This window comes from Dermacentor variabilis, chromosome 1 (assembly GCF_050947875.1).
Source record: "Dermacentor variabilis isolate Ectoservices chromosome 1, ASM5094787v1, whole genome shotgun sequence".
Lineage (NCBI taxonomy): Eukaryota > Metazoa > Arthropoda > Arachnida > Ixodida > Ixodidae > Dermacentor > Dermacentor variabilis.
Window position 1 is genome coordinate 14,678,485 of NC_134568.1, and position 18,685 is coordinate 14,697,169.

Here is an 18,685-nt window from a genome sequence, read left to right on the forward strand (position 1 = left end):
GAGCGGCTTGCGAATCGCGAAAATTAACCCATTTCTGCCTTACATTACCTTGCCCTGGGCACTTATCACTTCCATTACATTGTGCATTTGTCCAAGCCCAGTTGGAACTGTACAGAAGAGTTTTGAGACCTGTGCCAGGCTTTCTTCGCTTTTATTACCGAACCATCGCTTCCGTTGTCGGAGAAACAATAAACCTGAAAAACTTTGGAGTACGCTTAAGCTTCGCCTTTAAGAGTGGAACGCGATAGCATTAAAAGGTTCCTGACTGCTTCTCACGCTTCCCGGCAGCGGCAGCGTATGTAGCCGTAATATTTACCGGGAAACGCTCGCGGCTAACGCTATGCACGAAGGCGGGCTTTCTGGTAGAAACGCGACCTCTTGCGTGGGCCGCGATGCGGTTACGATGCGGTGGAGCAGAGCGCCATCTCGAAGTGTTTCTAGGAAACGGGTGCGCCGCTGAGTGGCCTCCGAGATATTCGCGCGCCAACGCGCGCAAATGGCGGACGCCGTGACCTGTCTGTGCATGGTAGAAACGCTGGAAAAGGAGTTGGAGTTTTCGAGTAACAGTATAATGTTTTCTCGTATATTCAAATTACAATCCAACCTGATCATGTCTGTAGGTTTTGTGTAAGTCGTACTTTACGATTTATCTGCATATTTTAGATTGAGAAATTCAATTATTTCAGCAACTTCCTTGCGCCATATGGACGGCCTGGCATGGCTGGTTCGAAAACCTTTTTGCCGAGACGACGTTTGACGCTGGACGCCGACGCGGGACGTCGACGCCGGATTTACTGTGACGCGGGGCTCTTAACGCTGTCGTGTGAATAAAATAAAAGCTTCCTTATAGCACGAAAAAGGAAGGAACCCGCGATGAGCTACTGGCGAGTTTTCTGGTACCGCATCCTGCTTGGTCATTCTTCAACAAAAGAATATCCCAGAGTAAATATTTCTTGATGTGCTGGGTGGAATAAAACTGCGCTCCCTGACAAGAAATCAATCACTCACGTTCTACAGTACTAACATTCTCGCATTCTTATATGCCACCTCACAACCTGTTTCGTTTAAGATTAATAGTTGGTACATTGCGTGTCCGGGTTCGCCATTAATTGATGTGTCTTCAAATACCTGCGCTGCGCCCGTTCGTAATTTTATCCGTGACACACGATGACGCAAGATTTCAGCTGTTACTCAATTGCTTCAAGTGCTAGAGCAATATTCTTAATCCGCGGCGCTGAGTTGTAGTGTCGCATCGAATTTCTCTGCTCCAGATCTAACGCGAGTAGCGAGTAGCTGAAATTAACAAGCTGTTTCATCTATTGATGTGGCCATTAAACTGAACGCCCCAAAGCGACAACTTGCATAATGATAGACATCATGCAGGCCGCACTAAAAGCGAACCATCGTAGCACGTCCGCACTTGGACGGCAATAGCCGGGGTGACGCTGGCTACGCATGAGAAATACAAGTACGACACTGTGGCAAACAGAAATTTTCATAAAAGAAGAATCCGAGTTATATTTACTTATACAGTAAAACCTCGTTATAACGCTATCGCATTATTCAAAGTTTGTTTGCGGTCCCTACCTCCATGCATATATTTTATGCCGAATTATTCCAAATTTCGCTACCATCGCGCTCCGCTTAGTACAAAGTGTTAGGCGAAAAATCCGCAAGAGTCCACGGGGTGCAGCATACACGACGACCATTTTTGTTTCTGCGGGCCAACCTGCAGAAGGGAAAAAAAAAAAACGCTACGAAAGTGTCTTCGCGACGTGTTGGCAGCTCCTCGGAACTAAATGTATCACGTGGTAATGATAACCGACAGGTAAGTCAGCTGTTTTTGGGTTTCAGCAGAATTTCGCCACCGTACAATGGCAGTACTATCGTGTGCAGCTTTGTTTCAGTTTTCGTTTAGCGAGCTCCTGCGCGGTTGGAGTGTACCACGCGCAGAAACTGGAACGCTAACAGGAAATATCTATTCAGAACACCTGCTACGCGTAATTACGTGTAAGTGCGACGTGTAATCGTTCTGTACCAGTTTTCTAAGCATGGAGTAGTGCCAAGTGCTCGTTTTAAAATCTTAATTAAGCCGCTGTTATCGGTGATCCTGCAAATGGAAAAGCACATTGAAGTAGTTGACACATTGGGGTAGTGTGCGGCTTGCTCGAGTTTGAATTTGTGCCGGAAGTACATTCCACATTATTACACCTCGCAAATAACCTTTCAGCCTTTAACGAAATACCTCTTATAATGAAATCGATGTCTGGTCCCCATGACTTCGTGATTTTTAGAGTTTACTGTATATTGCACATTGGCGCATATTCATGTACACAGAGGCACGCTGAAAAAAAAAGAGAAAAAAAAAGCATGGTCGCACAATCCAACGATACAAAAAGCTCTGTTTGTTTGGACAGTTCATACGTACTTCAAGAACGGGATAATACAGGACTGACAGACTTCATTTTCATTGCGCATCTTTTAATGGTTTTGCGGCGCTTGTTTACGAGTATTATAACTCATAAATATCGGAAAGAAATCATGCTATTAATGCGCATGCATTCTTTGGCGAGTACACCGTGGAAACCGTGTCATTCCCGTGTAACCTCCCGTAACTGGGAAATAAGTACGTACTTGGTGAACTTAAGATAAATATTGATACATGCATACTGCATGATTCTTGTGGACAATGCACGCGGGCGCCCCGACGAAGACGACGAACGCTCTCTGGCTCTCGAGCTGTCGGCTGAAGTGGCCAGCGGTGCAGTTATCCGTTGTAAATATACTTTGTAAATAGTCTCCAGTCCTAATCCTTCATTCGTGTAAGATTTTGGTGGAGGTCACAATACTTTACAATTACAATAATGTAAGTGTTGGTGATTGATAGCTTTAGAATTGATAAAACAAAAGTGGTTGCGTCGCCGTCACCTCGAGGTAGTCATTTCATGCAATGAAGAAGTATAAAATTATAACGACTGACGGGTAGATGTGATTTGGCAAAAAAAAAAAAAAAACGCGATGTTGTAGCGTGTAGGCTCAGCTTATACGATCCCCTTGAAGAGGTATACGTCGGATGTGCCGAGACGAGTTCTTGCAATTGCAAAAAAAGGAAAAAAAAAGAAATATAAGCTTGGGGAAACAGAGAAGCGGCATAGGAAGGCTGAACGACAACGGGAATACCGTATTCGACAGATGGAAGAACGAGTACAGCGACAGGAACTAGGAGATAATCAAGAGCAAGAAGAGGAAAGGAGGTGTCCAGAAGGGACTCGGAAATTCCGTTATAGGGTGACGCTGGATATACAAATGGTACAGACATTCTGAGAATTGCCTGAGCATTCTTTGTCTTCGGAGAAAGCGACGGGTAGACATATATAAGCTAGCAACATAAGCAAGCAAAAGCGAAGTAACAGCCCAGCCAAAGAATGCTTCCGTATTAGCAGACAATTCTTACAATCTTTTGCAGCATTTTTATTTATACGCGAGACATACGGCTCTTTTGAATCACGAAATTGATTCCTCGCGTCTTCTGGTGGCAATAACAAAGTAAACATATACATATAAATGTATCAGGTGTGGTATGCATCATGTCATCATAACAGTAAATCTTATGCGCCTTGTCAGAGATGCTACTGAGGTGCAGCCTTTTAGATGTCTGTCTTAATGTTGACTCGTCTCTCTGCGCGAGCCACCATTTTCCCCAAGATTGCGCAAAGCTCTGCACTCTGAAGAAAACATTAGCTCTTTTCTTTTAAAAGAAAGATCCGTTTCTCCTCCATCTCAACTGAAAAAGGGTGTGATGCCATCCGTCGTGAGTTGATTTCTCTTTCCTACGTCGCCAGAATGCATCCACATCATCTGGTCACTGGCCTTCGACGCGGCAAGGCACGCTGACCAAGTTCGGAGACGCAACAGTTATAGGAGGGATCTCCCACAATGTTACGCTGGTGTAAAAAAAAAAAAGGAGAGGAAAAAAAAAACGAGGAGTGTGCGCAGGAGAACACTAAGCAAAGGCATCAGAAAGGGATAAATTTGTCCTCGTTCCCAAACGTGGTCCACACGCGCGTTCGCCGAACACACACACACACACACACACACACACACACACACACACACACACACACACACACACACACACACACGTCGCGTATGACACGCGCCATAATACTCGCCGCGTCCGCGGCACGCACTAATGGCCCGGGAAAGGAGAGTACGAGCCCGTGAGCACCATTTCTTTTCCAGCTGTCACCTGCCCTTGCAGCGACCCAAACCACTCGCGCAGCGAGAGACGACGCGCCTGTGTGTCAGCTGCTGCGCTTCGTCGTCCTCCCTCCCTTCCTATCCAAGTGGGTGTTCTTTTTTCTTCGTCATCATTCCGAGTATCAGCGAGAGTCCAGTTTTCCGTGCCTTATCGCCTGCCGCTGCTCTCTGTTGTCCTGCCCCCGTTTCTGTCTCGGCGGCGGACTTTCTGGCCTCGATGGTGTTCATATACACATATATTTTTCATTCTCTTACTGGTTGCTTTTGTTCATTCAATTTACTCCTTTTGCTGCAGCTCGCACCCCGTTCAGTGCGAGTCTTTTTCGTGTAACCCTCTTCCCTGCCCCCACCCATTTTTCTCTTTTTATTTCCCTCGGAGCAAAGTGTGGACGACAAAATTAGCGAGTGCCACTTTACGTTTTTAAAGAAAAGAGAAAACACAACACATCGTCACTTACCTTTCCAGTGCGATCGATGACTCAGGAAGGCAAAAAAAAAAAAAAAATGGACCAGACTACATTATTCAATTGATCCCGGTACCCAGGTCGCGCCTTCCTCTGTTCTTCATCACGGTGAATGACAAAAGAAAATAAAAAAGAAAGAAAAAACATAACGACTCACACCGGAGCACTCCAGAGGTAAGACACCTGCAGCACTTTCCTCGGAAGGCTTTTAAGACGTCAACGATATCCGGGCTCGGGTATTGGGTGCGATGGCTCCTGTCTAGCTTTATTTTTCGAGCCATTCGCGGGGCCTCGCACCGCCTCACTGTATACGTGGCCCAGCGAGCAGAGCTCGGTCCACAGCGTGGCTTTCAGCGGCATTTTAGCGCGCGAACATGTACTCCATATTAGTTGCCTGTTTGTGTTCCTCCGTATACACACCTCACCCGAAAACACTAATGGCGTCGACACGCTTTAGCCGCTTGCCAGTGCAGGTCGATAACGAAGGAAACCCAGCCCCCTACGTTCTGCTTCAGTTACCCAAGTCATGTACTATGTGTGATATATCGCTTCATGATATACTGAAATTGCATGTGTTCGTTTTCTGCTCGTGTAGACTGTACTCTCAAAACGTAACAAAGTATGCGAAAATGTTTGTGTGCCCCGCAGGCTCACAAACACGTAGAACTTGTCGATTCGCTGCCGTTGCTATTGAGAGTGTGAGAAGGCCGCCTGTCAAGCATTTTGCAACTATAGTAACCCCTTCTTGCTCTATAAACTGTGACGGATCAGATGGGGTGCAGAAGCAGAAGCACAGAAAGACAAGTAACGGGTTTTATACGGGTTGATGCTTGTGTTATAAACCCGTAAATATGAGTCAAATCGCCCTTTATTATGGTAGTCAGCTTTTTTTTTTTCTGGGTTAAAATGCTTGGGAGAAACAAATTGCGTCGTTTCAATTCGCGGTGGACCTTGGGAATGCCGATGAATGCTTTTGTTTGCTTGTCCGCTTAACTCGACTTTGTGCCCCAGAGTAATGTTGATGAGCATGAACGAAGTAGTTCGTGAAAAAGTTTTTCAACTGAAGAGAGTCGAAGCGAAAGCCCCGATGAAACTGTAAGTACACGTACGAGAAGCGAACGGGCTGAGCATGTTAATTCCATTGGAAGCTTATATAGCAGAGGTAAATAGGGCGGTAAATATAGAAGACCTGTGTAGGCGAGCATTTTCGCACGTCTTGGAACCAGTTGCATGGCGTCCACTGATCAAATTTCGCTGCAACGCACTCGACCGTATAGGTGAGCGATGTTTCCTCGAGAACGTTGCGAAAGTGCTCTGAACGCCGGACGTAGAATTATGCAGTTATCTAACGGTGGCGAGACGGCAGGATTTTTTTTTTTCAAGTAAGAGGAGTTGCTGGACGTTGGAGCTTTCACTTTACTTCACTTTATTACCTTAAATGCCCCCGGGGTTGGGGGTGTTACATAAGGGGTGGGTTACATGTAAAAAGCATATAATAATCAAAGAAAACACGTAATGAACATAAATTATTCGCTGTTAAATACAGTAGCTATACAATTCAGAAATTTAGATGTACAGGTGATTGCGGCGATGTCGTGTGGACGGCCGTTCCAGACCGGGGCTGAGTGCGGAAAGAATGAAGATGCGAATGTAGCAGTGCGCGTACGAGGCCGTGCAACTTGAAGGGGATGACCAATGCGGGGGGAAATACGTGCCGGCGGATATATATGCTCAAGCAGACAGCGCTTTATCCTTTTCGTTTTTCTTTCTTTTCTTTTAGTTTTCACTTTTCCCGCACCTCTCCTCACCATCCGTGCACCAGTGAAAAGCCGCCTCGACATTATTTAATCTGGAATGCACGACAAAGCATTAATCAATACATTGTTTAATGTGGCAGACTCAAACTATGCACTTGGCTCGTAGCGTCACGGTATATTGCGAGACCCGCGGGAAAGCCAAGTTACGACTGGCGTATGTACGATTTCTAATAGACATCGCAATGCTCTCCTCGGAAATTTTAAGGGTGAGCCATGAACGTCGAGCGCACTGTGTATTCCTCATTCGATAAATCTCAACCCCATAATAATCCAGATCCTTAGGTGATCTCAACGACTTCAGCTCGTCATGAGTGATCGCCTCCTTTTGGCTTATGACGACCCTATCAAGTCAGGAGACATCGAACAGTGTTTGTAAATGCGAAGCATTTCTTTGCCTGGTCGGATCCGAGGTCACGCACGAGGCCGTGCAAGGTCACACAGTTGGTCGCCGATGCGCGCTCACTCCAAGCGCCCCCTCGCTGGCCGCTAATGCTCGGCCCTTCCTTGCTCCACGCCCACGCGCGTGCTCTCCTACGCGACCGCTTGGCCGCCGCTACTACCTTCGTGCCTGCTTGCTTCACTCGCCTGTGCGCGTGTGCGTGCCACAAGCAGACATGGCTCGGTTGCGCTAGCTAAGCAATGTTACGTGTAGGCCTCTACTTGCAGCTACAACAATGCACCTTCAAAAGTACCGAGCGGACGAGGAGCGCAAGAGTATGCGATGCGTACCGACGCGGCGAGGCAGGAGCTTGCCACAGGGAGGATGAGAAAGAAGCGACGTGCGGCCGAAATACAGCGGCACGCCAAGCGAACGGCCGCTGAACAGGCCGCAGAGAACAAGCAGCGCCAATTGCAGGACAAGCACTTTCGGGACGCTGACGCGTACTTTCAAAATACCTTTGTCAGAGGCTAATTTGGTGCGGCATGTAGCGTCTGTGACCGCCTCTGGTTCCGATCATACGTCGTGAAAGTGTTGCAGCCCGCGAATGTGACGGTCCTCGAGCGAGCGTTACACCGGGAGGGCGTCAGTTCCTTGGGGCTTTGCGCCACGTGAAGGACAGAAACGTTTTGCATATACTTAGATAATCATCGAGAACGGTTTGTGCCGTAATTGCTTTTATTTGGCAAATATATTGGTAGACATTCTGTCAGTTTCGCTTTCATTGCAATAGCAGTTATGCGGACGCTCCACGCGCATTTCCGCCACGGTCGTCGCCATCGGCGTCACCGTGATGTTCCACAAAGTCCAAGTGCGATAACATCGTGGCCACGCGCCGTTTGCTGTGAGTGCGACTGAAAGCGTGCGATGGGGAGCCCAGGATGCTAACTAGATCTCGCTCGCGCAAGAGACGAAGGCGAGGAGGAAGCGCGCCGTCTTCCATCGCGCGCCCCGACGACTGTTACGTGTGGCGCGGCTGAGCGCGGCCGCGCGAGCCTATACCTTGCAAGCGATATTCGATGGGTACATATTCTAGGGGCGCGATGGCCTCGTGATGTGCTGTGTTCTGGCCGCTAAGTTCGCGTTGAAGTGAGAGGCAGCACGAAGGTCAATCCGCTCACTGCTGCTGCGGCACTTCCTCACACCAGCGTGAAATGTGCGTGAGGAGGACATGCTCGAGTGAGATGTGGAAGATGTGAGGAACATGTGATCAAGTGAGATGTGCTTATGTTTGCCTGTGCGCGCGTGCGTGACATGCATGCTTATTAATTTAGTTAGTCAGCGAATGTTCACGAGTTACTATCGTTACTATGTACAGCTATCTAATAATTTGCTGTCGCAATCTGTGCTTCGCTTATCGGGCGAAACTGCGACTTTTTATTTGAGTAAAGATTTCCACAGTACTCATATTTGTAGCCATATTTCTGTATTTTAAGCATCCTATCTATATATGTAAAGGGAAAAAACGGCCATTATGATGCAGTTCTTTAGAAAAAATAATATACAATTAAGGAGCTAGTGGAGGGCCGAGGAGCAGGAGAACCGAGGGCTGGGCGACTTGGTGCATCCTTGAAAACGTGTAGCAACCCGCCGCGGTAGCTCAGTGGGTTTGCGAATTGCACTGCTGAGCGCGATGTTGCGGGCGCGATACGCGCCGCGGCGGCCGCATTCCGATGGGGCGGAAGTCAAAAGCGCTCGTGGACCTTGCATTGGGTATACGCTAAATAGCTCTAGGTAGTGCAAATTAATCCGAAATGCCGCGCTACGGCATGTCTCACGATAAGATACTGGTTTTTACATGTAACGTTCCGTAATTCAATGTAACTGCTCAAACTTGTGGCAGCGCACAAATGAGCAATGAGGATGGATGACAACGTGGGCGCTGGAAAGCCAATGGATAACCCAGAAATGGTACGTCTTCTGAAGAGCCTCTGACAAAATACCTCGTAAAAGCGTTAAATTTAAACATGTTCGTTCTTGCAGTTTCTGGGTTGAAAAGTCCGCGTAATACGATATTGAGGCAGGAAAGCATTCGTAGTCAGCGACCAAATAAATGGGAAAGTGCTCATTGAAATCAGAAATATCACAATATTCTGTTCAAGGTCCCCTAATGGTTCTAGTTTTATAGTAGGAAGCACTCATATTTGTCGGGAAAAACAAATTGCACTTCTTTTTCCGTTGATGAATAGAAGTCTTCCTATTTCCTATAGCTAGATGAAATCCTTCATATTTTCTACCAGTGACTGCAAATAAGTACTAAGGTTGAAGGACGTGTTCTGGGGCCATATAATGTAAAACAATTCCCCTCTGTTTCTACTCTAATCTCCACATCTCAAATTTACGTAACTGCCGACGCAAGCATCGGTCGATGTCCCGCAGTGTTGTTTGAATCGACCAATCAAAGGCTTTCCTTGTTTATAGGAGGTCACTTTTGTTTGCTTTCAAAGCGCATAGCATTGCCTATCTTTACAGGTTTTTCTTATACAATTGGCTGAGGAGAGGCAGCAGAAGTGGAAAAGGTTTCGGCGGGACCGAGCCAGCTTAGTGAAAGTAGATAACCTGATGAGGAGGGCGGTGTCAACTTGTGCGATTTTAGTGCGATTTGCCTGCTTCCTCTTGCTTAGCTTGCGGTGGCTGGTCTAAAATCACGGCTGCGTGCAACGGAAGGATAAAAATGCTGCTAAAACGGATCCTAAGCGAAGAAGAGTCGTCAGAACGTAAACGTGCCGGAAGGGCTCGACGACGTTGCACTGCTATGCAAAAAGGTTTATTATACGAACATAAATTCATGCTTCCTGGCAACTCCGAGTAGCCGATGTCCGAGCGAGCGGCACGATGGCATCATATATTCCTTTTGCAAAGGGCAATGTCCGGCTATTGCGAAAAAAACTCACTTTTGTTCTGCACATTATTATATCTTTAATGCGTACAAGTCACTTTGAGGTGGTGAGCTTCCGCAGTTTTATGACGTCGCCTGACAGAAAAGAGAAGTGGGCGCCGCTCGAGAACTTTTGGCCAATATAGCCGATGATTAATGGCAAAGAAAGGTGTAGAATCGGAATTATTTTTCTTTTGTTCGGTCTAATCATGCACAATCAGTGTGCACACGTCATTTGGCGGTTTTCGTGACGACGCATGACAGAGATATGAAGCGGGGCTGGTCCGAAAATTCTTGACCAATAATGGAGGGCCATAATCCTAATCCATAATCCTAATCCATAAGAAAGGGGACGCCAAGGACTTGAAAAATTATAGACCGATCAGCTTACTGTCCGTTGCCTACAAAATATTTACTAAGGTAATCGCAAATAGAATCAGGAACACCTTAGACTTCTGCCAATCAAAGGACCAGGCAGGATGCAGTAAAGGCTACTCAACAATAGGCCATATTCACACTATCAATCAGGTGATAGCGAAATGTGCGGAATATAACCAACCCTTATATATAGCTTTCATTGATTACGAGGAAGCGTTTGATTCTGTCGAAACCTCAGCAGTCATGGAGGCATTACGGAATCAGGGTGTGGACCAGCCATATGTATAAATACTGAAAGATATCTATAGCGGCTCCACAGCCACCGTAGTCCTCCATAAAGAAAGCAACAAAACCCCAATAAACAAAGGCGTCAGGCAGGGAGATACGTTCTCTCTAATGCTATTCACAGCGTGTTTACAGGAGGTATTCAGAGACCTGGATTGGGAAGAATTCAGGATAACAGTTAATCGAGAATACCTTAGTAACTTGCGATTCGCTGATGATATTGCCTTGCTTAGTAACTCAGGGGACCAATTGCAATGCATGCTCACTGACCTGGAGAGGCAAAGCAGAAGGGTGGGTCTAAAAATTAATCTGCAGAAAACTAATGTTTAACAGTCTCGAAAGAGAACAGCAGTTTACGATAGGTAGCGAGGCACTGGAAGTAGTAAGGCAATACATCTACTTAGGGCAGGCAGTGACCGGGGATCCGGATCATGAGACTGAAATAATCAGAAGAATGAGAATGGGCTGGGGTGCGTTTGGCAGGCATTCTCACATCATGAACAGCAGGTTGCCATTATCCCTCAAGAGAAAAGTGTATAACAGCTGTGTCTTAACAGTACTCACGTACGGGGCAGAAACCTGGAGGCTTACGAAAAGGGCTCTACTTAATTTGAGGACAACGCAACGAGCTATGGAAAGAGGAATGATATGTGTAACGTTAATGGATAAGAAAAGAGCCGATTGGGTGAGGGAACAAACTCGAGTTAACGACACCTTAGTTGAAATCAAGAAAAAGAAATGGCGGGGAGGGGGGGGGGGCATGGACAGTACATGTAATGAGGAGGGAAGATAACCGATGGTCATTAAGGGTTACGGACTGGATTGCAAGGGACGGGAAGCGTAGCAGGGGGCGGCAGGTTAGGTGGGCGGATGAGATTAAGAAGTTTGCAGGGGCGACATGGCCACAATTAGTACATGACCGGGGTAGTTGGGGAAGTATAGGAGAGGCCTTTGCCCTGCAGTGGGCGGAACCAGGCTAAAGATGATGACGATGGAGGGCTGATTGTAGAAATGGAATAGAAACACGTTGGCATAGCTTTACGTTATAGCACCCCTGACGCAAACTACGACCCAGCCAGGAACTACAACTGCAAACCAATTTATACCCTTATAGGTGCGTTTGTTTATATTCACATCATTATACCTTTACAGATGTAAGTGAAAGATCTATTGGCACTTTTTTCACTTTTAAATGCTCTTAAGAGTGCGAAATGGATTAGAGTGCCACCGGAATGGTTTCCGAAGACGTCGCACCAACAAATTTTTTTCGGCCAATCCTTAAAAGAAAGATACAATGATCAAGAGATAATGATTCTAACATTGCGGGTAACTACTTAATGTGAGCGCAAGTTTAGGCAGGCCAAAAATGATTCCTAAATTGCATCGCACGAATGCAGGACATTGAGAAAGACAAACATAAATAAAACGCCGCGCTTCACCTATTGTCATGCATTCGTGCGCTGCAACTTAGCGACCATGAATGAGCTAATCCAATAGCGTATTCTTGCAAAAAAGAAAAGTTATGTAGAGGCGACAGACAGATGGTGACAAAACTGTTGAATATGGTAACTGGCTTTCGCGACCCACAGGAAACAAAGACAAGATATTGTGGTCTTTGTGTGCATTGAAGAATTATGACATGGGAAAGACCACGTAGTACACACACTCCGCTTTCTATGTCGTATTCTTCCATCTATCTGTGCTGTGTATATGTTTTTTCTTTATCCTCGTCGTTTTGCATATTTAGCTTTCTTCGGCCCTTACAGAAACTGATTTTGCTAGCCTCGTAGACCCGATGCGGTGTCTTCTCGGCGTTACCTCTTCACCGATTCGCTTGCGTCGGCCAAGCTACGATACTCGCGTCGTGAAGCATGCCATCCTACCCGAATGTCCGTGTGCAACTGAAATTGAGGAAGTGCTATGTAAAGTATTGTTTCTCGGAGAGCAGGGCCGGTATAATGTAACGGTTCAATTACAATGGCATTGATTCGAAAGCATCGAATGGCCCATTGAGCGAGAAAGCCGGCGTCTGTAGCAGCGAAGCGGCACCTGAATTCCCGTTGGAAGAGCGGCGTTCCGCTCACGTTGTCACTAAGATGAGCTGACCGTCAACGGTGGATGTTAAAAAAAGAAGAAAATCGAGCAAGGGGCATCCTGACATTTCATGCCGAGAAAGTTTGTGAAGAGCGACTTATCGATATGTGCTCCTTGTTATGCTTCTTCTTGATCTTCGTCTTAACAGCTGATATGCCTAGGTAATGCATGCAGACTGGTTGGAATATACATAATGTTCTTTGACCACCTATCGGCGGGCGCGCATACGACCACATCAACTGTGAGCTCACCCGAATTTTAAAGTGTCATTGTTCGAAAAGAAAGCATTTCGATTTCGTCACGGCTTGTTGGCGGGCTTGTTGGTTCTGGATCATGGCGAACGTTTGAAAGCTAGAGCAGAAAAGGACCATAGACGGCAGAAACAGGCGTTGTTTGTACAGTGTCCGATTGTGTCGCCAACTCTTCCTGTCCTGGTCACATGTTCGCGCTGTTAAACCTTCATCATGAACATTTTAATGCTTCAGCAAACACCGAAATTCCTTCATAACGGCAGAAACACCACTTTTTGTTTTCTATTAACCTTCCACAGATGTGCCGCAGCAGGCCTAAAATAACATTAATTCTACGCATATTGGAACCACCGGCTGACGGATGGTGTAAAGATTGTTTTCAATATTATTTCTTTTTCTTGCTCTTTGTCAGTGGTCCCACGAAGTAGTGACCCGCTGACACAAGATACGCCAGTCGGCGGCATGGATTATAAGAAATATGAATAGACTCTGAGGAAAATAATTTTTAGAAAACGCAGTCCCTTGTAACATTGGGCTCGAATTTTCGTGTTTTCCGGCGTCCCTCCTCTGATGACTGAAACCGACATAATTATGAGCCTTATCTGTCCGTGTTTCACACAACATAAAAGTGAGAAAGTTGTGATTCCATGCAGTGGATGAACGAAGCAGTGACAAGTTATATCATCATTTTTATTGAACCGACATACGGCTTCGTGTGATACCAATCAACTACTCTGTCTTTAATTAAAGAAACAAAATAAGATCTTCAAATTCAACAACGAAATAGCGCCACTACCTTAACGTTGTAAGGAACAAGAACATTTTCCCACAGCGTAACGGTATTACATGGTCCTCGGTATTTCGTTTGCCGTCTTCACGTAGTAGCTTCAACATCAACAAGCAAGGCGGGACACTGATGTCTGCGTAACTTTTGAAACATCAGTCCCCCTCTGAAATGTTGTATATTAGATAATGGGCACGTTTTCGTAAACACCAACCGGTGTGGGAGGCATCAGTTCTCAGAAGCTTCCACGAGGCCCACCACGTTGTTCATGATACGTCATGGTTGTGGAATTTACAAGCCACGTCACGCAGTCACATGCCTTAGTCGGCCAGACATCTTCGCGCTTTACCTCTGCGTACGTCGCTTGAGAAACGGCGTTCGTTGGGACTGCGGCCGTGAATGGTAAGTGTTCCCAAACACACTGGATTTCGCGCCATATGCTTGCGTACACAGTTTATAATTACAGACAGTGTTTAAGCGAATGCCGTGGCTTTAAACATTTACCACATATTTCACATTAAAACAGCTGTAAAAATGAAATCTTACGGCGAGTGCATCGCAGCTTTCCCGTCCTGATCAGAAAGAAAAATTCACATTTGCGCGCACATGCATCAAATGTTTCATTGAAGTGGCGCCCTCAGGAGCCGGTCACTCGCAATGCGTCCTTGTTACCTTTCTTTTTTTTTTTGAGGATCAGTGAACAGTTTTTGCTGCGACTTTATAAGTGTCTCCACGCAACATTTATATTGCCTGGGACGCACAAAATGAAGCAGGTGCAAGTCGTCGATTGTTCTTGATGGAGCGCACCGCATCTTTCACACGTGTCCTCAAACCTGAGGTAGTATATAGTGCGTGGGTGGCGAGACGCTCTCGCAAGTTGACTAGCACGCTCGCCATAAGTCACAGTCACGCGTGCACCGAACACTTTAGTGTTGTACAGTTCACTGACACTTTTCGGCGTAGTGCGAACCACCACGACGGCTGTCTCGAACGCTCGCAGTATAGAAGAATGGGCGCTAGCGACACAGCAGCTGGGGGCAGTGCGCGCGTGGCGATGGCGAAAGACAAATGCGGCTGCCAGCACTGTTCGCGCACAAGTTCGGGTATTCAGTGGTTGCCATACACCTGATCACTGTTCCAATATAGCGGTGGCGACATGAGGCCCTTTATCTGCCTTCACGTCGCCGTCCATGTGAGTCCCCACCCTCCCGTGCGCAGGATAACAATGTAGTGCCCCATGGAAGAGGGCACTCGTCGTGAGGGAGGGAAATGCGCGCACAGGCGACGAGCGCCAGCACTTGGGCTTGTATTGGGGACAGTCGCCGAGTGCGGCTGTCTTCTGGCGACGCACTGAAGACAGGTGATAAGTACTTGAGGGGCAGCCACAGCTGGAGGAGGGAGTGGGAGAAATGACGCCGATGTGTTGTTGTTCGCTAGCACTTGGGCTTGCATCGGCAGCGCACGATGGTCATGACATCCTTGTGGCGCGTCACCCAGGCTCCATCCTCGAAGCAGTGGAAAGGTAGCGTGGTGGTCGTGGTGAGCACTGGAAAACAGCACCGGCGTCCCGGGCAGCTGCCGCAGTACTTGGGCGTCTGCGGCGTCACCGAGGTGCAGTTGGCGCCGTCCGTCAGCGGCGCGGCACACGAGGCCCGCACGGTGGCACGGCACAAGTGGTTCCTCTGTACGTGCCGTGAATTTCGCCGCGCCGGTCACGTGAGAGGAAGAGGTGAGGGGGATAGAGAGAGAAAGAAACAAAGAGACACGTTAGGGCGAATGAAAGGTGAGCGGAAACTATAAAAAAGCCAACTTGATGCGTTGGCGTTATACAGTTAGCAAAGATATTCTACCAGTTCCCACGACAGACACCAAAGCCAAGTAGTCAGTTGCGCAAGGCTCATTCTCGACATATCGTTTTAGGGAAAATTTGGAGGACGCTTAAGGTTCGCCTTTAAGAGTGGGACGCCGTAGCAATCAAAGATCCATGACTGCTTCTCGCGCTTCCTGGCAACTGCAACTTATGTAACCGTTATGTTTACTGGGAAACTCTGGCGGCGAACGCTATGCACGAGGCCGAGATTTCTGGTAGAAACGCGGCCTCTTGCGTGGGCCGATCCCGGAAATAGTGCAGAGCCGCGTAAAAAAAAAGTACATCATTTACAGGTACCGGTTATTGTTTCGCAGTTTCAGAAGATTTAACATAACAAGCATGCGCTGTCGCTGTTTTGTTTCAAGACATTTGTCAGCTGTCATTATCGAAATTCCGTGAAATTACTTTGTAAAGAATGTAAGACAAGGTATGAGAAAGTTTAGTGATAGAATGGTTTGTCAATATAACCAGTATATACCGCATGTCATGTGACAAGGCCTAGCACATTCATCTACCTAAATATATGCGGCAATTTTCGCTCACAGGACGCCAGCGCCTGGCTACGACGCCGACGCCAGATTTTATGCGACAGGGAGCCCTTAACGCCTTCGCGTTAAAATCGCAAGTCTAGCAGAGCGTGCTCGGATATTGTTACCCTATCACAACCTTCAAATATCTGTAGCAGACCATTGCTGTCAGAGCGACTGAATACGTATAGCAGCGTTTGTGTTGTTTAGCTGTTGGCTCTATTTCCATGTATCTTTCTTTGAATCTTGGGTAACTTTCCGCGCAAGCGAACATGTCAGGCTCCAGACATTTCAGCAAGTATTTTTATTTGTCCTTCTAGCCGTTGTGTTCGTCCAGCAAAGCATTGCAGCGACGATGTAAAAGAGACGGTAAATATCGAAACGAGAGCCCTTATTCACAGGCAATATACAGGGTGTCCCAGCTAACTTTAGCCAGAGTTTTAAAATGTGCGAATGCCACGTATCTGGACAGAACCAAGGTAATGTTGTTAGCTTTCGCTTGGAGGTACTCAAATTATTTTTTCATTCCGCGTAATTTGATAGATAGTCTTAATTAATCAACTTCTAGAGTAATATAATTAAATTAAGAGCGTCGATGAGAAAATTGTAGACCGACATGAAAAACTCCCGATACAGCTCTTTGTTGCTCAATACGTGCTACATAAAAGCGTTTTTCCGGGCGTGAAAGAAGCCAGCAAATGCACGCAAAATTGCCGCGCGACTGGCCGCTCGAGGCACTTTTCGTGTATTCGCGGGCTTCTTTCACGCTCAGGATATTGTAGAATATGCGAGTCATAATTTTATACGATACACAGCCAAGGCATCTGGATCACGCTTACGGTATTGCTTCAATTTATTCACGTAACAACGAAATGAAAATTCAAAATTTTCATCTACTTGCCCAGACGCTTTGTACCAATCACAAATCTAAAAAAAAAGTATTCTGCTTGGACTATCGCTAATGTGCGAGGAGACCATCGAGCACTTATTGTGTGCTTGCCCCCGCTACGATGTACAACGCCTCTCTCTGCGGGAAACTTTACACCGACTGGACTTAAGACCGTTCAACGAGTCAAAGATACTCGGACCGTGGCCACACCCGTCACTGGCACGAAAAGCGAATCGTGCATTAGTGCAATACTTGAAGTGCACCGGCTTACGAGACCGTGTATAGTGTCCCTGTGCATATTGTCCCGCCCACACGCACTCAGTGCTCACTTTCGACCCTTTTCCTCTTTCTATTCCCCTTTCCCCCACCCCCAGTGTAGGGTAGCAAACCGGATGCTCTTCTGGTTGACCTCCCTGCCTTTCCTATCCTTGCTTTTTTTTCTCTCTCTCTCTCTCTCCCAATGTTCTCGGGAATTCTGTGGAATTCCCCTCTGTCAGGTCACTTAGCGTCGGCGTGGGAGCAGCAAAAACGAATAATGATTCAGCTCCCCCTTTTCTGCCTTGCGAAATTTATCGATCCTTCGTCAATTTAGCGATAGCAAGTCTTAAAGTTCTTACTTCGCCATTATTCCCAGCTGCCACAGTCAAGGCGCAAGCTTTCTTTTTATTTTTGCACCTACACGAAAAGCGAAGCAACATTCATTGATTTACACTAACCTAAGATCCATCATTTCGCAATGACGGGTTTCGCCGCTCCCATCCCTTTTACCTTGCAGGCTCTGCAGCAGACAGTGCTTCATCGGCACTTTTGAACAAAACCATCAATTCCCATCCTAAAAGCTTAATGTGTTCTTTCGGCTACGACACAAGGTGCAAAATTACGCAAGCATCTGCATGCTACATGGTAATTGAGAGATGGTATATGCATCCGCCTGCCTCGGTCGCGTATGCACTTGTCGCGGAGAGTTAGTCTGCATTTACCTCCACACTTGCAAGTGGCTAAAGATTCATGGCAGGGACGCGTGTATACATTTTCATAAAAAAATTCGAAACGCCACTTCAAGCGCCGGCTTTACCTTTGCGACGCAAAGTAGCGAAACAAGTTGCACGCCCCAGTAAGGTTGCTCTGTAATGCTGAACAACCTACAGAGCGCCATTCTCAGTTTAAGTTAAAGTTTATTACTCATTCATGTCATGTGTATCCGCTATATGTAAATTATATGCAGACAGGGATCGCAACGTCAGAGGCTGCATTGGGACCCTTCTCTCATCATAGCAAAAGCAGTGTGGCGTTAAAGGATCTTCGGGAGTTAAACATTAGATGCTCATTGATACCGAGCGTCACAACCTGGAGATGCATAAAAACACGCTTGCGATTATTAAAGAAAGTTAGAACAGTGCGGCTAACTAACATCAATTTTCGAAGTTATATGCGCCAAGTTTTCTATGCACTGTTGCGATAGCGAAATTAGCTACCTGCATATTAGCGACGCACGGCTTTTCTTGCATTTCACGGGTACATACCTCGTCAGTTTAATTAAAGGGGGGGGAGGGAATTAGACATCTACCAGTTCGTAGCAATTGCTATCTGACATCCACCCGTCGTCTGTTGACATCACTGACATCCACCTCTCGCCAGTGTGGATTAGAGCTAAGCCCAAGAGGCTTCATCATCTATTCTAGTTGGCATTGACACGAGAGTAAATGATGGCGGCCTTAATGTTAGAATTATGAAGTCGTGCTAACGGGG

The 18,685-nt window shown here is 46.7% G+C and overlaps 1 protein-coding gene and 1 long non-coding RNA gene across 2 annotated transcripts in view; one reads left to right on the forward strand and one right to left on the reverse strand.

The window, feature by feature from the left end:
* The window catches only part of LOC142575545 (uncharacterized), a 44,239-nt gene that overhangs the window by 12,499 nt on the left and 13,055 nt on the right, over positions 1 to 18,685 (forward strand). The window lies entirely within an intron of this gene.
* Ccn (cellular communication network factor protein Ccn) overlaps positions 14,986 to 18,685 on the reverse strand; it is a 325,338-nt gene continuing 321,638 nt past the window's right edge. The window contains exon 7 of the mRNA XM_075684966.1: positions 14,986 to 15,332. Coding sequence (XP_075541081.1) covers positions 15,084 to 15,332 — 249 coding nt within the window. The 3' untranslated portion in view covers positions 14,986 to 15,083. The remainder of the gene's footprint in view (positions 15,333 to 18,685) is intronic.